Consider the following 20,251-nt stretch of genomic DNA (forward strand, 5'->3'; position numbering starts at 1 on the left):
ACAACCAGATAGAGGAACAGTTTCTTTCTACAGGTGATCAGCTCTGATGAACAGTTCAGTCACTCATACAGAGTCAGTAAACAACTCTGTGCAATAGCCATGTAATGCTAAAGCATCAATTTAACAATAAATTATATATTAACAGTTTATAATATATGCTGTTTTAACATGTACATGTCATCCATCACTATCACACATAAATCCTGCATGTTGTATTTACTGTAATAACACACATATACATGTATATGCATACAACCCACTTCCATTCAGTATTTTTTCATCGCCATTTTGTATTATTTTTAATTTACAGAAACACTTCATCTGTGTACAGACATTCCATGCTGTTGGGCATTGTTGCTTTTTATATGTATTTATAGATATCCCTCTCTTTGTTCACCTTCATTGTCCTTGTTTTTAGCCATATGTCTAAAATATAGTATGTCTGTCTTTCCTGTAAACAATTTAAAACCAGAGTCAGATTGCTTGTACATGTACACACACTCCGCCAGTAAAGTTGATTCTGATTTTTAGGTCAATTGACCTGGAAGACCATTTAATGAACCATGTTTTTTTCTGGCTTTCATCTGGCTTTTCCATTAGAAGTGACTATAACACCAAGCTAAGTGTACCACAGTACCAGTCAAACGTTTGGACACAACTTCCCATTCAATGTTTTTTCATTTTTGTTTTTGTTTTTCCAGTATTTTCTGCATTGTAGATTGATATTAATATCAATCAATATAGACAGAGCAAAGTTGGTATTTCAGCTGGAGTGGTACCTTTCAGCCTGTGTCATACAGAGTGTTGAGTGCCTGACTAGCACTGTCGTCAGCTGACAACTTCAAACAGACAGAATGTTTGTTTTTTTTGTGATCATTGATTTACAAAGATGAACTTACTGCTGGCACCGCTGAAACAGCGACTGCAGATTCCACCTGACTGTTGATAAATTCTCAAATTGACCTTCAGAGTATTATACTGGAAGATATGTACAACTATATAATGCTAAAGTATACTGACATTTAGATGAATTTGTATTCTGGCATGAATCTTGTATCAGCAGAGTGGCTGAGCATCTAAACCCAGTTGGGTTGAAGTTTGCCTTCAGGGCTTTCTGCCAGAAAGTTGCTGTTCTTGTCAGAATGAAACCGAAAGTCAATTTCTACTTATTGTTTTAACTCAAACCGTGAAGCAAACCTCAACTGAAAACTGAAAATAATAGATAACAGAAAATAGTAAGTCCTTAACAATTAAGTTGTGTTTATACTGTCACCTGACTTTCAAAAGGCTTTCTGACAGTAACAGGTTTTTCAGGCAGACTGTCAATAAACATGAAACTACGTGTGCAGCCAAATGTAGAAATGATGGAAAACAACGCGCAGTCAGAGCACGTGCAGACGCCGTCACGGAGTAAAACCACGCCCATCCGCGCGAGCCGGCGAGCGTCCAGCCAGCCTGCGAGCTGTCCGGAAACATGGCGGTCAGCAGCATCCGAAGCCGCCTGTCACGGAGTAGCCGGATGCGAGGTGAGCCAGGTATCCGCTTCACGCACCGACTGACCCCCGGTTGCGGGGCTTTGAACCAGCTGACCTCGCTGTTAACTCTGTGTCTGTGCAGGTCGGAATGACAGCGGGGAGGAGAGCGTGGCGCTGGATCTCTGCAGAGGTACGTTTCAACGTTTTAGGACTCACATCCACTCTCGCCATCTGTGTCGCTGACTTTCTGCGAGCCTCCCCGTCCTGTCATGGTGTTCTGGATGTAAATATGTTTCTGTGGGCGCTGTCAGGCTCAAACTAATGCAGAATGCTTTGACTTTTACTGTCTGTGCCCCCCCCCGAAAAGTTACAAAAACTTGGACGTGGAAGCCTTCCGGTCCCGTCAGAACTCCCATGTAGCGACTGACTTCTCAGGTAAAACATAAGAGTGCTGTCAAGGTTCAGGCGTCAGTAATGTGAACAGAAAGTGATTCACATCGTTAGAGAACGAATCTTCTCTACTTGGCTCACTTTCTAATGATGTTAAAGTCTGGCAGTGTCTGTATTTTTCTTATTAACAATCCAATGTGGAAAACCAAAAGCAACAAAAAGCTCCACTGTTATACAAAAATCAAAAACATAGAAGCTCAGTTAAAAGAGCTGAAGCTGCCTCCTGGCCTCCGCCAATGTGTCATGCAGAAAGCGTCTTCAGGGTGTCATCATGTCCATTTGATAGTTTCAAGCTCTGAAGGAACAGGACCATACTGTGTTTGTGCCAGTTTATTATTATTATTATTATCATTATTAGGTGATGTTGTTGTGATGTTGTTGTTACTGCATGGGCTCCAATTGCAGAGAGCTGGAATAACCTAGAAACATGAAACTCAGCCCAATAACTGGAAATAATGTGCAAGTGCTTCCCAAAAAATATATAAGCCCAATCAGCCAGATGGTGGCGCTGTAATTAAGGCCCAAAAGTGCAATTTTGGGAAGGCCACGCCCCCACACTTTAACCCAAACTGACTTGAAATTAGACACACAAGTCCATCTTAATATGCTCCTCTTGGACCATAAAATTTTCTGCCTTTTTGATTTTTTGAAACAGTAATATTAACTGAACTCATTGGATTTTGTCTGTATCAGCTCCAAAATCCCTATACAGTATCGAGGGACCGACATACACATTTCTATTATAAATGAGTGAGACTGGTCCACACTTTGTTTTGTGGTGATGAAACAAGTGTGTAATTGGCCTCACACCTTCTTTAACCAAAATGAAATTAGCTGAAGTGACTTTGCTCACCTTTGTCACGCCTGGCAGCTGCTTGTTGCTGCTTGTGACTTTAATTTTGGCCCACTGAGCCGCTTCCGGCTGCTGAGCACTAAAGGGCTTGAATTCAGAATCGCTGCTTGTGGCTAGATTATAGATTTAGTTATACGTCACCTGAAAAGATGTTTCAGTTTGTCTGCAACACAATGGATAGCAGTATAAACATGCATTGGTGTAACTGAGGTTAGGGGATTCATAATCATAATCCTGGCAGCACTTCACAAATAGCACACAGCCCCAGTCTCTTTCGAAGTGCCACACGTGTTAGAGTGCTGACCCTGCACTCTAAAATAGAAATAAATGCTGCAAATTATGCACTTTTTTATCTTATTATTCTTTTATTCCAAATTGCGAATTATTATGCTTTTATTTTGAAACCAAGCCTGTCATATTTGGTTCAGTTCTTACCAAATTGATGCAAACTTCTAGTCAAGGTATGCTCACCTCTCATAGCTCATAGGCATATGCGGAGCAAACATGACTAGCATGCACCCAACACTTGATCCTTTTAACACTGAATGAAAGGAAGTTTCTCCAGGGCATCAATGCTATGCAATAAAAAATGATGAAATGCTCCCTCCAGTAAAAAACACTCTAGTATCATTGTTCACATTCTCATATCTTTCTATTTAACTTAAGTGATTAAGGAATCACGGTCATTTTTTTGCCATTTTACACACAGTCTTGCACAATGAAATAAAGATTGTTGCCCCTTCAGGACATGTGTACAAATATATACATTTAGACTAAAATAAAATAAAATACAAATGAAATAAAAAAATATATACAGTGATTTATGGACATTTATACTTATACACGTATTCCCAAAAAATAATAATTCTGTTGTGCATTTTATACATTTGTGTTTAGGGGAATGTGAACAGCAGCAACATGATAGTGTTGATAATATTGCTGGCATCTTTACAGTGAAAAGTCAACATCTTGGAAACATTGTCCTTCAACTTTGTGGTTGCGTTATGTGATACTGTAGCAAGGTGGACCCAAACACGGGACACAGACACTCGCTGCTAAGTACCAGGGAATGTAGGTGAAGAGGAGAGGAGACGATGGCTGGCAGGGGCCGAGAATAGATGGGTCATGGGAGATGATGTCAGCAGGGCCCAGGGAGAAAGATGGAGATGGAGGAGCTTGCGTGGACAGAGCGAATAAGGAGCGTGGCTTGCAGGGGTTAACCTGGAAACTAGGTAATGGCAGCGGTCATGCATGTTAGCAAGCAGGAGACAGACGGATGGGCAGTGGTCCTGGCGCGCAGGTTAAAACACCAAACATGAAGATACCAAATCAATGAAGAAGTTATGTACTGAGTTGGGTGTGAGCATAGTTACCACTGAGTTTGAGACAATGATCTGGCAGAGAGTGGAGTGGAGCTGGGGTTGATATGCTGGAGGAGGTGATGAGCTGATGGGAGGTAGGTGAGTAGCCTCGGCGAGGTGATGAGCTGATTGCAGACAGGTGTACAGGATGAGCAGAGGCTGGAGCCAGGAAGGGAGACCACACATACAACGATGACATACAGACAGAAGCACAGGACGCACACGGAAGGGGAAACAACAGGGAATACTGCATCCTGGGTGGGACATTTACACCACCAAGCATCATTAATGTAAACACAGAGTCCTCCTCCTCTTATCCTGCCAGTGTCAACTGCTATAGCTTGATCCAGGATGTTGTGATAGAGCCACGTCTTCTCCAAATGACCCTTTCAGGTCTCTAATCTTCGCTTTTGACCAATTCTTATTTTCTGAGTCTTTCCTACACAATTGACTCCAGCTGCTTTCACTGCTTATACTTAAAATGATCTTTCAATTTGTACAATTGAAGTGGCACTCATTTCTTCAGGACGTCCACCTTAACAGACACGGACAGCACATTTTATCACTTAGCAAAAGCACAGTATATAGGTACAAAATATATCACATCATACTGATGTTACAGCAGGATGAAAATGAAACTTTTTTTTTTTTAGAAATGTGACTAAAAGGCCTTGCAACAGCATTCAAATCATTATGTACAAGATTTAGATAATACAGATTAAAGCAGATATTAATCATTATTTTAGATATTATTAAAATGAATCAATCTAATGGGAAAAATTGATAAAAATGTAAAAATGTGAAAATTTAACAGGCATTTGGTTGGCTAGTCAATGGCTAGTCATGCAGTGGAGAAATGTGGACTGGCATTTCTAATAATCTGGATCTGGTTCAGATTAACATATACTTTAGTCTCCAGTAGTAAATTTCAGTGTGTCAGTCATCTCTATCCTGATGGCTGCCGTAAACAGTTGATTTTTAATGTGTTTTTTTAGTTGATTAGTGTTAAATAAATGGTTCTCCAGCGTTTGTCATTGTAGTTGTGTGAGCACAGTATAATAATGATAACAATAACAAACCTTTTTGGATAGCACCTTTCAGACAGGAATTGCAGCTCAAAGTGCTTCATGTAGAATAGACGGAATGGACATAAAAACAGACAAAAAAAAATACCAGGAACAGATGTGACAGTGTCCTCATTACAAAGAGATGGTGGTCCAGTTAAATCAGGAACACACACTTTGTGCAGAATCAAATCATTTCACTCAGGCTTAGAATAGAATGCCAAAAATAGAGAGAGAAAATGATGAAGGGTTATTAAGAGGGTGTAAGACAGTGAGCAATAATAATAATAATAATGTTACTTACTTTATCACTTTACAATCATGGATCAGAAAACAAGCTCTAAAAAGTGCTGAGAGACTGACTCATTTCAATTCATACATTAAAAACGTATCATCTATTGTTTTATTATATATTTATTATCATAGAGCTGTGGCAGTCAGTCAGTTGATTGACAGAATTAATCTGCAATAATTTTAAGAATCTATGAATCGTTTTGTCATTCTTGTGTGGATTTGCTAAGGGTTTTTTTCCGTATGTCTTAATAAACTGAATGTGTTTGGGTTTTGAACTGTTTGTCAATAATGATTAATTGCAGCCCTAGCTTTATTGGACTTCAATAGAACATTCCAGTGATGGATTCTTTCACAACAGAAAAGAAGCCGTGGACTTGTATATGTGAGACAAAAGGAAATCTTTCCTCTGTTGTGGGTACCACTATTTACCCCCGCTGTGTTTAATGTTGTCATTGTTTCTGTTTGACGTCCTTCATTATGGAAACACTTGTGTGAAAACAATATTTTTAGGTTCACCTTAAGATGTAGTGTTGCTTTGGTTTACATGAAAAGACCATGTTGCCCCTCACTGATTTCAGATCCTGCAGAGAACCTCCATGAAATCCTTCAAAATGTTGCAAAGCAGCAAGGAGTCTCCAACATGCGCAAGCTCGGTCACCTGAACAACTTCGTAAAGGTTTGTGAAAAGAACACTAGACAGTAAAACTACACCTGCAAATCCTCAGTTTGGTGCTAATTTGTGGTGCTAATGGAAAGGCCATGAGGTCATTACATTGAAAAGGGTTTGTACCCTAATGAGATTGAAAGGGATCAGTAAATTTCATGCCTACCTGCCTGTTACATGATGTGGTATCTTGTATTTTAGCTTGATAGTGAAGCTTTAGTGGAATGCTCATATATGGTCCTGTGGGGAATAGAAGTGTTCTCAGAATATGTATTGGAAATCCATTAGTTTTCAATACTTCGACCAAAGGGTTGATGAGAGGGACATTTTGACCTCACAGTGGCTTCAGACAAAAAGTCAGAGGGTCATAAAAATATTTGATACCTTCCTCTGGGCACCATGCCCACATTAAAATTACATCTGGCCAGTTGTTGAGATACAGTAGTCATAGTGGTAGTAGTATTCAGATTCTTTACTTACGCTAGTAAAAGTGGCAGTACCACACTATGAAATATACTCCATTACAATTAAAAGTCCTGCATCCAGATGTCACTTAGGTCATCAACAGACTGTACATAAAACATCAGAAGTAAAAACTCATGCAGTGGAGAGCCTGTCACTAAATCATATATACATATATGATATAATATATATACATATATTTTTGAATTATTATAACTGATGCATTAACATGTAAAAGGAATTTTAATATGGTTTCTGATGGAGATGCTGTGTGCTGCTAGGCAGTTAAATCTGTTGCAGTGCATCATATGCTCAGTTTCTTAAGTAACTTATTATACCTGTCAAATACTGTAAATGTAGTGGTGTAAAAAATGCAGTCTTTCTCTGAATTGTTGTGAAGTAGAAGTAAAAAGGAGCAGAAAGGTACCTCAAAATTGTACTTCATTACAGTACTTGAGTAAATGCACTGTAATTTGTTATATTTTACCACATATCTTGATTTGGATCAAAATGTCAGACCAACCAGCAGATGAACCAACTGTTCAAAATAATCTGTAAATATACTGTACAAGGCCTGTACAGAAGCTGTGACCATTTTCTCTGTAATTCTTTCTGCCACAGCTGCTCTGCAGTGTCGGCCACTCAGAAGAGAAACTTGGCTTTACATATGAGGAGATCATTATTTGGTGAGCGTTTGGACACACTTGCTACTTAATAATTCTACTGCTGTTTTGTTCACAATTAACGTTCCCTGATTTTTCTCTCCCAAGTCTTCGGTTAGCATTGTTGAACGAGGCTAAGGAAGTACGAGCAGCTGGATTACGAGCTCTACGTTACCTGATCACAGACAGCAATGTTCTAGAGAAGGTGCTTCGGCTGCAGGTGGACTATTTGATTGCGAGGTGAGTGAACATGACACCGTTGAAAGAGGCAGCAAGTTCAATAATCTGTCTTGATGTAATGTAATGCTGAGTTGCCAGTGGGACCACTGGTTCAGGAAGTGTTCGTACTCCCTTTTCCAATTTTTTTTCAACAAAGACCTCAATTATTCTCCCAAACAATGTAATAATCCTATAGGTTTATGTTGTCTTGGCATGGTGGACTCCTTTAAATACTACAATACACATGAGTTGCTATGGAGCAGAATCCAGTCAGAGGAGCAACTCACACTTTGTCCTTTCAGTTAAGAACAAAACATGGTGCAACAGTTCAAAAAGTGCAATATTCAAAAGTGAAGTGATTTAACCTGCAGATTGTGTTGTCAGCTTTCTCACCAATGTAATTCCCTTAATGCGTAATCTGTGTAATCTCCCTATGTTTCAAGCCCATTGATTCGATGTTTCTTGCACCTTGGAAGTCATAGTTAACTGTGAGGAGTACGCTCAGAAGGTAACCACTGACCACGGCTGCTTTAGTCCACACTCTCTCTGCAGAGACAGCACAGAAAGTACCCTGAAGCAACCTGGCACTCAGCAGCACTAAGCTGCCTGTGGTTTATCTCTGATGCACACACAGTCTGCTCTACTGTTTCAGTATTGTGATGCTTTATACTTGTTGACATAAAGTGTGGAACAATATGGCTCATGAATCCACATAAAATACTGCCACTGCTTCTGAAGTTCCTGTTTCTGCAACCTTAAAAGGACTTAAAAGAAAACTCACAGGTTTTTTATGTCCACAGACTTCTACCATTGTCTTTTTTGTCAAATAACCAGATATTTATTTGAGATATTTAACAAAGTCCAACACATGTTGGAATTGATGATTCAGCCTGGAGAGTTTAATGCCTAAACAAGAAGTAAAAATTCTCCAGCTGTGAGGAACACAGTATTTTTACTTCCAGAACCAAGGGTCCCTGAAATACCACCTTCCACTTTGCAGTTGTATAATGTTTACATAATATCAGCATTCTGCTTTAACAAACCTGTGCTCTCGATTCTGTCCCAGGTGCATAGATATCCAGCAAAGTAATGAAGTTGAAAGAACACAGGCTCTCAGACTGGCACGCAAGGTGAGATCTGCTTCCAACAAATGCTCTTTCCATACTGTAGCTTTGGTGCTATACTACCAACAGCCCTTTCTATGACATCATTTTAAAAACACAATTATTTTGCCAGATTTCCCAAACAGGGTTAGGGTTAGGGTTAGGGTTAGAGTCGAATCTGTTTTAAAAAACCTGCACTGGTGTCCCACAAGGATCCATACTTACCTATGATAACAATCTGCCTTCTGTCTGTCTGTCCTGATGTAGAGATCCAGTTCTATGCTGATGATACAGTGATCTACACACATGGTTGCACAAAACAGAGAGCTGCTTCCACATATACTAAGGCAATTAACAATATTACAGCATGGCTAAACCTGATCATACCTTGAGTTAAAGGTAACAAAATTTACAGTCGCACTTTTTTAATTTGACTAATTTTAGATTTGTTTGAAAGTCCATACCAGCAAAACAGCTGTCTTATGTAATACATATATATTGCTATATTCATCCAACATTTCACATATTGCCTGACGAGTTGGGCACAGGCTAGCAAATACAAATTAAAACCACTGTATCTAAACACACTGTTGAAGGTGGGCCAGAAGCCAAACGGCTTTCACAGCTGTAAGATCAACTTCTGAGGAGGGAAAACTTCATAAAATTTCATCTTTGTTTTGTTTTAAAAAGATTTACATAATACTGCTCATTCTCCACATCAAACATATACAGTATTATACAGTGAAAAAGTAGTCAGGTGTGTCAGAATCTGCACAGCAGAGAACTGTGGTTCATTAATAATCAAATATTTCAACCATAAGCAAACCATAAGATAATAGTTGCCTTTTCTACAGATTTCACATTCATGATAGACAGATTAAAAGTATCAAGGTCAATGCAGCAGACCAGAGACATTGTTTTTTTATTCCACATTGTCAAAACCTGGTGCCTACTTTACCCACAGTGCAACTTGACCAGACAGTAGGAGATTCAGTTGTCTTGTGCTAGTCATGGCTAATGTAGTCTCAAGCCACACTGTGTTTGTGCTGCTGCCTCACACAGATGATCACTGTGAATGCACTGCTTTTCCCCTCCTCTGTCACCAACTCCCTCATTGCTGTGGGCAACAATGGGCTACATGAACGAGATCGTATGGTGCGGGCCTGCATCGCCATAGTCTGTGAGCTCTGTGAGTGAAAACAAGCTGCACACACGTACACACTCTCACTCTGACGTCAGCAGTGTAACAGTGTTGGCAGGACTCTGTGTGGCCCCTTTATTCTGCAGCCTTGAAGAACCCTGTTGTGGTGGCGCAGCGGGGCGGTCTAAGCACCATTCTGAAGAGCGTGACCGACTGTCAGCTGAGTCGCATCAATGAAGCTCTCATCACCACCATCCTGCACCTCCTCAACCACCCTCACACTAGGCAGTACATCCGCTCTGATGTTGAACTGGAGGTACTGACACATCTCAAATTGAAGTTCTGCATACAATAACTCTTTAAGTGTGTGTGATGTTATTTATAAAACGTATGTCTTTCTCAGCAAATCCTGGCCCCGTACACAGACTTCCACTACAGACACACTCCTGACGTAACAGAGGGGCAACTCAAGTGAGTTCCACAAAGTCTGTTGAAGCATGTAACACAAATGTTGTGGGATTGTTTTTGTCAATGTTACATATATTTTATTTGTTGTCTTCAGGGAGGACAGGGAGGCTCGATTCATGGCCAGTAAAATGTCTATAGTTGCCTCATTTCGTTCCTGGTCAGGTAAATGGTGTAATTATTTATTTTGTTCAGCCAAAATACATACACAACAAAGTCTCTTTGAGTCATGTGGCACTTAGAAAAGGCTGGTACTTCTGCACACTGTGTTCATCTCTGAATGCCTCATTAACCCTCCCATTAACTGCATGTTTATAGCATGCCAAAATATTTGACTGTAAATCACTCTCACTGTGTAGAGTTCTCTGCTCACCCTGCTCCCTTCACCTTGCAGGCATCATTAACCTTTGCAAGTCAGGCAACTCTGGAATCCAGTCTCTCATTGGCTTACTTTGTATACCAAATATGGAAGTGCAGGTAGGTAAAAAGTAACAGTCACATTAGTTTGCTTTGGGAAAGGACACAACCTTCACCTACCGGCTAAAGCCTCCGTGCCTCTTTGTAAAAACAGACATTATCGCAAGTCTAAATATGAAACATGATATGCTTCTTATCTCCACTGAAATTCTAGATTGATATCATCATCATTTAAACCCAGAGGATCCCAAGCTTCCCAAAGATACCAAAGATGTCAAGCTGCGTTTCAGGGAAATTTCTCTAAAACCATGCACAAGACAGAATATTTCATTTATTAGTATTTGTGGAGCTATAAAACATTGCATCATGGGTCTGTATCATATGACAGATGTTAATTTGTACCCATGACCCAAGTTCATTTTAAGTTTTCATTCCCATCCACTTTAAACGATTAAGTAAGACTAGAGACCATCTTGCAATGGGATCACACCAGCCCTAACACCAAAGTGCTGTGCACAGAGCTGGCTGCTGGCCAAACAACCGCCGACTCATTTAAGTCCAGCCAGCTACTTTATTATATTAATGTCTGATTCTAATAAAAGAGTTCTGATTGACAAGTTGTGATTCTCTTTGTGTATATATATTACAACCGCTAGCCTTTGCTTCAGAACAATGTGAGCATGACAGAGAAATGTGCCCATCTGTATCAGTCCTGTCCCCACATACTCTATACTCAGTTGTTTTCCATCTTTTTGTGCCCATGGCAAGACAAAATCTCAAGAAACATCTGTATTCATATCCATGCAAAATGTGTTTATAAGGTGTCATCACTCTTCTGTAAATGTTTTTTTGTTTGTTTACTAATGCCCAGTGCTGGGCAAGCTACTGAAAAAATGTAATAGATTGCATGATGGGCATTGCAGCTGGTGTGATCCCATCTTAAGATGTTCTCTTCTCTACTGTTTAGCTGTATAATGAGAAAGTTTGTGACCAGGTGTCTGTTTTTCCTTGCTTGAAAACAGAGGTCCACAAAACTCAGCTCACAATGTCAAACAAGGCAGTGCTGATCAAATATGAATCAAATCATCATATTAGTGTTCTGTGAAGCTGTTGTACGAGAAAGTTTGTGACCAGGCCGACATTTTTTCATGCTTGAAAATGGACTGGTATGTCACTCACCAGCTGGAGCGTTTAGTGGTCTGATGTGACCCAGTGCATTCTGGGTGGTTGTACCTTATGAGCCAAAGAATACCACAGTCCTTTTTCTCTGGTCATGTTGCATCAATTTCATTTTCGCTCACTGATGTCACTTTGTGATACAGGCCTGGACCACTATGGATATAAGACATGCTCACTTAAGCTGCTTCAGTTATGCATAACACCTTTTCTACCTGACAGTTTATTTTGATTCAGTTGTATGTGTTTGTGTATTTTTCTCTGCTTTTTAGTATATTTGGCATCTGTGTAATGTGTATGTTGTTTGAAGGCAGAATCAAATCAAATCAAGCAGAAAAGACAGGAAAAGGACGGAAAATATTTGAAAAAACCTGCACACCTGTGTCATGTTTGACCCTGCTGAGATCATGTCTTCCTCACAGAAAGGGTTGTTGGAGGTGTTCTATGATATCTTCCAGCTTGTCATACCTATAGAGACTACAGACTTCAATGAAGCACTCATTAGTATAGGTGGGTATAGGGATATCACTTTGATAACTGCTTTTTTTGGACTCATCTGACATTGTATAGGAATCTAAAATGAAACTATTTCCTGTTTAGACCTCAGTAGAGTTCAGGACTGCTGGAGGTTGTCTGATGGATTTGTGGCTTCTGAGGCAAAAACAATTCTCCCACATCAATCATGCTCAAGGTAAATATTATATGTAGGCACTAATATCATGTCATTATGTGTGCTTGAGAATATGATTTTATTGAGATTTAAATTGGAGTTCTTGTCCTGTTCCAGGCCGAACCTGATGGACAACTATCTGGCTCTGGTGCTTTCTGCCTTCATCAAAAGTGGACTACTAGAGGTACAATCATTTACCTCATAAAATGTGTTTGTAGTTTTATCATTGTGCTCGCGTTCATATCAGTCTGTATCTGTATATAACCCTGTGTCTCCACAGGGTTTGGTTGAGATGATCACAAGCAGCGATGATGCTATAGCCATACGGGCTACCATCTTGGTGGGAGAACTTCTCCATATGGTACCTCCCTCCTGTGCTCCCATTCGTTGATCAGAATATGAGATTCCTTAGATTGCTTTTGTGCATAAATCGGATTTTCCTCATACAGGCCAACACCATCCTCCCTCATAGCCACAGCCACCACCTGCACTGCTTACCCACCCTCATGAAGATGGCGGCCTCCTTTGATATCGCTCCTGAGAAGAGACTGTGAGTACCTCCCCCCAGGCATGCTACAGATGGGACAGGTTTAGCGAGGAGGATGTCAGTAATGCAAAACTATCGTCCAGTTCTTTCGTGTTACATTAAACAATTAATGTCGAGAGAAGTGGCACTGAAATCGATGGTTTTTGCAGACGAGCGAGTGCTGCTGTCAACTACCTGAAGTGTTTTCATGAGAAGAAGAAGCGAGGCATCAAACCTTACAGTCTCTACTTGGACCACATCCTGCGCACATCAAGAGCATTGCACTACTGTCGAGACCAGCACATTAAACCTCAGAGAGACATTTTCATTGTCAAGGTACGCACATTACATCACATATTCCTGCAGTGTATCTTTAGCTGGTTCACTACTGTACCAGGACTGTGTTTTCTTCTTACTGGATCTCAAGGAGGTTATCAGGAAATCTTCATTTGGGGTTTAGAAACTGTGACATGAGCTCTGAGTACAAGGAAATTGTTCATTTTTTGGGGTGAAATGTTTGAGAAAGTTGGGGTGGGGAGTGTTGAACATCATGACAAACAACAGGAGAGAGACTTGGGCAGTGTCAGTGTGTGTGTGTGTGTTTATATGTGTATACAGTATGTGGACTTATCCTAGTCATGTAAATCTGTTTACACAGTCAAGGTTCAAACTGTAGTTACTGTGTTTTCTGTTTTTCACCTTTTCTATTTCCAGCACGTCTGTATCTGATTGTGTTTTCTATGTTTGCTTATGTTTCGAGCATTTGCAACAAATTTCACTGTGCTTGTGTATGAGCTGTCAAACTGGTGAATGTGTTCTGTGTGAACCTGAACCTGCCCAGATGGCTCAGCTGCATACACAGCAAATGAAAGTATTCTTATATTATTCACAACAGATCAACAGTTTGGTTCAGACATTCAGACCCTCAAAAGAAAAAAAGGAAAATGATCTCAGGTTGACCCTGCAGACCACCTCTTTCTGGAACACCTGCAGTAAGGTCCCTGAACTTCTCAGGTTAATCCCACCTTGTTTGAGGGTGATCCGTGATGTGTATTCTGGCCACGTTTGTTTTTATTAAATCATGATTAATTGTGTGTGTGTGCGATGATGGAACCTAGACAAATTCCCCCTTCTTAGCTCTTTGATCATTTAACTGAATTGAAATATATTGTGGCCCTGTTGCCCATAAAAGAACATCTGCAAACCAGCTGCATGTACTGTTTTGAATAATAAACATTGGCTAAGAACAAAAAAAATGTGTTATTGCATCTAAAAAACATTCAAAAATGTATTAAACTGAAATATCTGGTTGATGAAAACTGTCACATCTGTCAGTGAATGATTGAGTATTAACAAGCAAAACAAGTCTTGCATGCTGTATAGCACTAGCTGTAAAGTGTAAGTGAAGCCAGCTGTGTTTATCCTGCAGGAAACTGAGGATGCTTTGATGGCCAACATGAGAGACAGCCACATCCTCAACCACAAAGAGAACCTGGATTGGAACTGGTGCCTCATTGGAACCATTTTGAAGGTAAAGGTATAAAGGATTTCTGCTTTGTGTACGTCTACCAGAAACAAGCCCACAGTGCATTTTTGGTGTGGCAACTGTTTGGGCTTGCTTGCAGTTGTCCAACTACAATTGCTGTGAAATGTAAGATGCTTTTAAAGATCTTATTCTCTTATTTGTGTTTTATTCTCGTCTCTAGTGGCCAAATGTCAGTTTACGTAGCAATAAGGATGAACAAATGCACAAGTAAGTATTTTTGATTCATGTGTTTTCTTAGCTCTCAGTGATAAACAGCTTGTCATATTCTTTGTTTGTATTCTGTATGTGTTTTTTCTTTCTGTACAGATTTGTGCAAAGGTTGCTTTTCTTCTACAAGCCCAGCAGTAAGATGTATTGCAGCCTGGAGCTGGAGCATCCCAAGGCTAAACAGCTCACTGTGGTTGGATGTCAGTTTGTAGAGTTCCTCCTGGCATCTGAAGAGGTGAGGACAAACAGCCCTCTGCAACCAGTCACACAACTTTACATTTATTTGGATTAGTTTGTGAAGGTCATTTATGTAGCTCTTCAAATGTACGTGTTGGATTATCTCAGGTTAGGCTTGGAGATTACACATTTATGACATAATTTGGAACTGGAGGTGTGTTGTTTGAAAGACGGGTGATTGTAGGCAGGGGTGGTCTTAGGAAAGGATGCTGTTTATTGCAGTAGGGAAATGTTGGATCCAGTGTTTTTTAGTCATGCTAGTGTAGTGTCTCTAGGGATGGAAATGTGAGTCAGTCCACCACATTGGTCCAGACTGAACTATTGGATGGATTATGATAAAATTTTGCCTGTGAATATTCTCATTCATCCAGGTCATTGTAAGCTTTACGATTCACAATTGATTGCCCTAAAGCCCATGATGAAATTTTGTACTGACAATTACGGATGTGTCATAATACATTTGCCCAGTACTTTGGTTTAAGATCAAATACCTTTAAACTAATGGCATTCCCGTTTTACTTTATGTTTAGCGCTAATTACCAAGTGTTAGCATGTTAACAAGTAAAAGTAAGATGCTGAAATAGTAAACATTACACCTGCTAAACATCAGCATGTTAGCACTGTTACTGCGAGCATGTTAGCATGCTGACATTAGCATCTATCTAGACTCTTACACTCCAAAATAACTAGTCTGTTTGATGAGCTGTCCGACCTTGTTGAAAAGCAGAGGGTTATAGTTGTTCTGACTGACAGCTCTTACAGAGAGAAAAGTTTGCTGCCACAGAGGGAGGAGACTCAATGTTATTTAAAAAACAGTATGGTGATAACGGTGCACAGTTTCAGACAGTCGCTCCTGGAAGACCATAGGTCATAGTGACCTTCCCCCTGCCGCCCCTGCCCCCTAATCCACTTGTCCTTGTCTGTTAGGAAGGCCAGGCGTACCTGGAAGACCTGGTGAGGGACATTGTCCAGAGTCTGTTCCCCTCTGCTGGACTCAAACCTGACCGCAGTCTGCAGGGCAGTGGGCTGCTAACCACGCTCAGCCAGCACTACTTCCTTTTCCTGGGCACCCTGTCCGCCCAGCCACATGGTGTCAAGATGCTGGAGAAGTGCAACGTCTTCCAGTGGTGAGCAGCTACTGTAAAGCTCATTTTTAAATCTGTGTTCGCAGACAGATTTAAGTGAGTACGCAATATAAATAATATATGAAGTAAAGAAATATTAATATATAGCCCTGTGGACTGGGAAATTAATTAAATGTCTAATAACTCATGTATAACTCTTAAATGGATTGCCATGAAATTTAGTACAGATGTTGGCAGTACCAAGAGGATGGATCCTAAGTACATGGGTGATTCCCTGACTGTTTTTATAGCGCCATCAGCAGGGTTACTCATTCTGTGAAATATTTCTCCATCAAACTAGGTGTACTGGCACAAAATTTGGTACAGATGCACATGGTTCCCAGACAATGCGTCTTGCCCTCCGATTACGATCCCTTGACTTTTCCTCTAGTGCCACCTTGAGGTTGATTTGTGGTTTTGAGTGTTATGGCTCAGCAGCTTGATGGATTTCCATGAAATTTGCTTAAATTTCCAAGCTTTTTTAATAAAAGTTTGTTTATCCCCCACTTTGGTTTACAATCTGATATCTGCAAAACGAATGACATTCCCATCAGCCTCAGCTGTTCTTGTGTTTTGTTTCAACTAGTAAATGTTACATGGTAAACATTATACCAGGTTAACATGAGCATGTTAGCATACCAACTTCAGCATTTAGGTGTCGGCTCCTTGTCTTGTTTCTTGAAGCAGACACGTTCAGATCTTATAGAACCACTTACGGGGTTCACCTTTCCTGATGCTGTCATTCTGTCTTTAATCAGCTGCTTGCTCTCTCCAATTTGCTCTGTCAGTTTGTTGGACGTGTGTAGTCTGAAGAATCAAGAGCACCTGCTGAAGCTAACAGTCTCAACGCTGGATTATAGCCGAGACGGTTTGGCTCGAGTCATTCTGTCCAGAATCCTCACGGCTGCCACTGATGTAAGAGTCAACACAGCTCGCTCTGACAGCTTCACCACAGCACCAGGGTCGCACTGATAGTTTGTGTTATGTACATGTACATTAATTAATATTGATCAAGAGTTAAATATTAAGTAAGCTTTTCCAATTTTCAGCAAACTCACTGTAAGATATACTATTCTACTATATTTCACCTGTTTTAGAAGATGTAAAAGATGTTTTACAGCTAACAAAGTACTGAAATGTTGATAATATTTAATCATAGTGATAATGTTGAAACTGTGGACCAGTAAGAAACTTACTTCCACACTAAATCAGAAGCAATTGGTTGCTAAATGCTTGAACATCAATAGAAGGAAGCTACTGAAGCTACTGAGATGGAGAGGCTCCAACCAGCTCATACAATCCCATCAGCCTATAACAGCTGAAGCTGCTGAGGTACAAATTAGAATCATAGCCAGACTGAAGACAGTCAACCCCTGGACTTCCAGCTCAGTGATGAAGTACCATCACAAAGTCTACTTGATGTAATGCAGCCTTGTGTAATGTCTAGACTGCCACCATAACACAGATTAATGATCTTGTATATAGAGCTGGGTGATAAAATGATCAAAATTTTTGATTTGCACTTCAAAGTACATGTCCATTTCCTATTGCACAGCATTGTTTGAGCTACCGGTGAAAGAGAGTGGATGTAGACGTGGATGTCCTCTAGAAAAGAAGAAAAATGATGAGTGGATCTGAGGGGCATAAAATTTACCTCTGAGGGCATTTACCTCTGCCCTCTGTGTCACTGCCTGTTTGCAAAAGCTGAGCTCTTCACACACAGACAGTGGACGACAGCATTAACTTCACAGTAGAATCCACAAGGGAGGGAATATTTTTACTGGAGTCAACAATGACAATGCTCACTATCTATAAGTGCAACTAAAGGGAGACAGTATGATCAATTTATCAACAACAACATGAAGAACACAAACATACAGAGATGTGATATCTTCAGCCGCACTGCCCGCAGTAACCTGGTTTGTTTTACAAAGCCATACAATTTTAGCATAAAGTATGGATGTGTAAAACAACTTCAGCAGGTTAGGTGAACTCATGTAGTCTTTGAAAGCTAAGGAAATTGTTGACAAAAAAAGTGGTTATATGGAAGTGGTTTGGATTCCGGTCTCTAAAGCAGCAACAAAGTGCTAAAACGGTCTGCAAAATATGCCGTCAGTCAGCGCCAACCAAGGCAGGGAACACAACAAATCTTTACCGTCAACTGAAAAGGTGCAGTCCCAGCGACCACACAGTCATTATTAGGATACTCTTGAAACTGGCAGCATTATCATCCTGAGAATCCGAGATCAAAGTAGCATGGGGCGGTGTTAGCCAGACGACAGAGGTGCGGAAAGACATCACGAAAGACAGGCCCTGGCTGAAGAAGTACAGCAAGATATCCATAAGTGAAGTCCTAGAAACAGCTAAACAAAGGCTCACAGCTCTGGCTGAACCATTTAAAGTGTGCTTCCAGCTGCAGAGTAACAAGGAAATAACATCCCACCCAGAGAAGAGACTGAGCGATACTGGAAGGTATATTGAGTGACAGAGCCACTATCCAGGATGAAAGAAGGAACATTTAACATTTCATTAGGAAGGACTGCTGAGTGAGTACCTCAGGCAGCTGAAGACAGCAGTGAACAAGAATGGAGGTATCATGTCTTAGTGAGGACTTAGTCCCTCCATGGGATGTACCATCAACACATAGAAGACATGCCTGATACAGAGAAATCCTACCAGTTACTAGAAAAGACTGGTCTGAAGGACAGCACAGAGGCTGTGATCATAGAAACAGGCACAGCACCAGGGGTCTACCACACAGACAAGACGCAAGACCCAAGGCTGTGCAAAGACGCCCCTGAGACAGCACTTAGTAGCTGGGTATAAGAAGCTAGCTTGGAGAGCATACACTGAAAGGCATAACCAAGTGGCTGGGGCAGGAACATCTGTACTGAACACAGACTGAAAGTCCCCAAATCCAAATTGGAGACACCTACAGAGGTGATTGAGAATGGCAGAGCTACGATCCCGTGGGACTTCCCATCCAGACTGACAAGCAGGTGCTGGCTAACTCACCAGGCATTGTGGTGGTCGATAAGGAACTGGACAAGTAGAGCTGCACAGCCCTTCCGCTGTATTACTGTCACCTATTTGTGATGTGATGTCTAACTGTGCACACTGAGGAAGGGCTCAACATCAGTTAATGTATTAACATTATCTGCATACGTCACAGTATGCAGACTTTTCTATTTGACTAAAAACTCAAAGAAATCTTGGTATCAACATAACTCTACAGGTAACTCATGTAATCTAATCTAATCATTTCCTGGCTTGCATGGGTTGAATATAGACCTGCAGGCTGTACGCCACCAAGCACCTGCGGGTCCTGCTACGCGCCAGTGTGGAGTTCTTCAGTAACTGGGGCATCGAGCTCCTGGTCACTCAACTTCACGACCGTAATAAGACCATTTCCATGGAGGCACTGGACATCCTGGATGAAGCCTGTGAAGACAAGGTGAGTGAGCAAACCTCACAAACTGAATCAAGCATTGCCTGTGGGTTTTAAATCACTGCCAATCAGCGGGCCCCTTAATGTGTTTTCCATCAGGCCAACCTACATGCGCTGACAGAGATGAAACCTGCTGTCACACACCTGGGTGACAAGGGTGTGCTACTGCTGCTAAGGTAAAATATTTGAACTGGACTGGATATATTGCTTTGGAGGAGTTTTTTTTCTGTGAACTGGCTGGTGAAAGGTGATGATTCTCAGGTATGTTCTGAAGCTTCTTTATTCAGAGACAATGATATCCCGGGGAAATTTGTCACTCTGAATGACATTAACATATATTTGTCATCTGTGTGCTAAGATTTGACGGAGATGAGGAGAAGCAATGATTTTTAACTCCAATTCACCTCACACACATTTGGCCCCCTTTCAACTTTCTGCCATTTTTGTCTCTCTCATTTGACTTTGTCCTGCTGAATCTGTGACAGACCACATTGTTACAGGGAAAATTTAGCTAAGTTTGAAATCAGTTGGAAATAAGATAATCCTTTATTAATCCTTTATATAGCCTTAATCCGGATTGATTGAGTTGTGTGTGTGTGTAGAAAAATAATCAGCAAATTAAAATCAACACAGAGAATGTGTATTCCTTCCTTCCTTTACTCACTCAGTGTGTTTACAGAGAGGCTC

At 40.7% G+C, this 20,251-nt stretch overlaps 1 protein-coding gene across 2 annotated transcripts in view; it reads left to right on the plus strand.

Annotated features, from left to right (window-relative positions):
• The first annotated feature begins 1,428 nt into the window (after positions 1-1,428).
• The window catches only part of LOC121622821 (rapamycin-insensitive companion of mTOR-like), a 32,452-nt gene continuing 13,629 nt past the window's right edge, over positions 1,429-20,251 (plus strand). Inside the window, exons 1-24 of one of the 2 annotated variants that reach the window (XM_041959826.1) lie at positions 1,429-1,526; positions 1,618-1,665; positions 6,076-6,173; positions 7,245-7,309; positions 7,394-7,525; positions 8,571-8,634; positions 9,670-9,796; positions 9,895-10,064; positions 10,152-10,219; positions 10,311-10,378; positions 10,608-10,690; positions 12,229-12,316; positions 12,407-12,497; positions 12,594-12,660; positions 12,757-12,837; positions 12,926-13,026; positions 13,173-13,338; positions 14,432-14,533; positions 14,709-14,755; positions 14,855-14,990; positions 15,920-16,119; positions 16,905-17,031; positions 19,406-19,570; positions 19,664-19,740. In XM_041959826.1, coding sequence (XP_041815760.1) covers positions 1,475-1,526; positions 1,618-1,665; positions 6,076-6,173; positions 7,245-7,309; positions 7,394-7,525; positions 8,571-8,634; positions 9,670-9,796; positions 9,895-10,064; positions 10,152-10,219; positions 10,311-10,378; positions 10,608-10,690; positions 12,229-12,316; positions 12,407-12,497; positions 12,594-12,660; positions 12,757-12,837; positions 12,926-13,026; positions 13,173-13,338; positions 14,432-14,533; positions 14,709-14,755; positions 14,855-14,990; positions 15,920-16,119; positions 16,905-17,031; positions 19,406-19,570; positions 19,664-19,740 — 2,423 coding nt within the window. In that variant the 5' untranslated portion in view covers positions 1,429-1,474. Of the gene's footprint in view, positions 1,527-1,617; positions 1,666-1,898; positions 1,911-6,075; positions 6,174-7,244; positions 7,310-7,393; positions 7,526-8,570; positions 8,635-9,669; positions 9,797-9,894; positions 10,065-10,151; positions 10,220-10,310; positions 10,379-10,607; positions 10,691-12,228; positions 12,317-12,406; positions 12,498-12,593; positions 12,661-12,756; positions 12,838-12,925; positions 13,027-13,172; positions 13,339-14,431; positions 14,534-14,708; positions 14,756-14,854; positions 14,991-15,919; positions 16,120-16,904; positions 17,032-19,405; positions 19,571-19,663; positions 19,741-20,251 lie in introns of those variants that run through there. The other variant, XM_041959827.1, reaches the window with a different exon arrangement.

This window comes from Chelmon rostratus, chromosome 19 (assembly GCF_017976325.1).
Source record: "Chelmon rostratus isolate fCheRos1 chromosome 19, fCheRos1.pri, whole genome shotgun sequence".
NCBI lineage: Eukaryota > Metazoa > Chordata > Actinopteri > Chaetodontiformes > Chaetodontidae > Chelmon > Chelmon rostratus.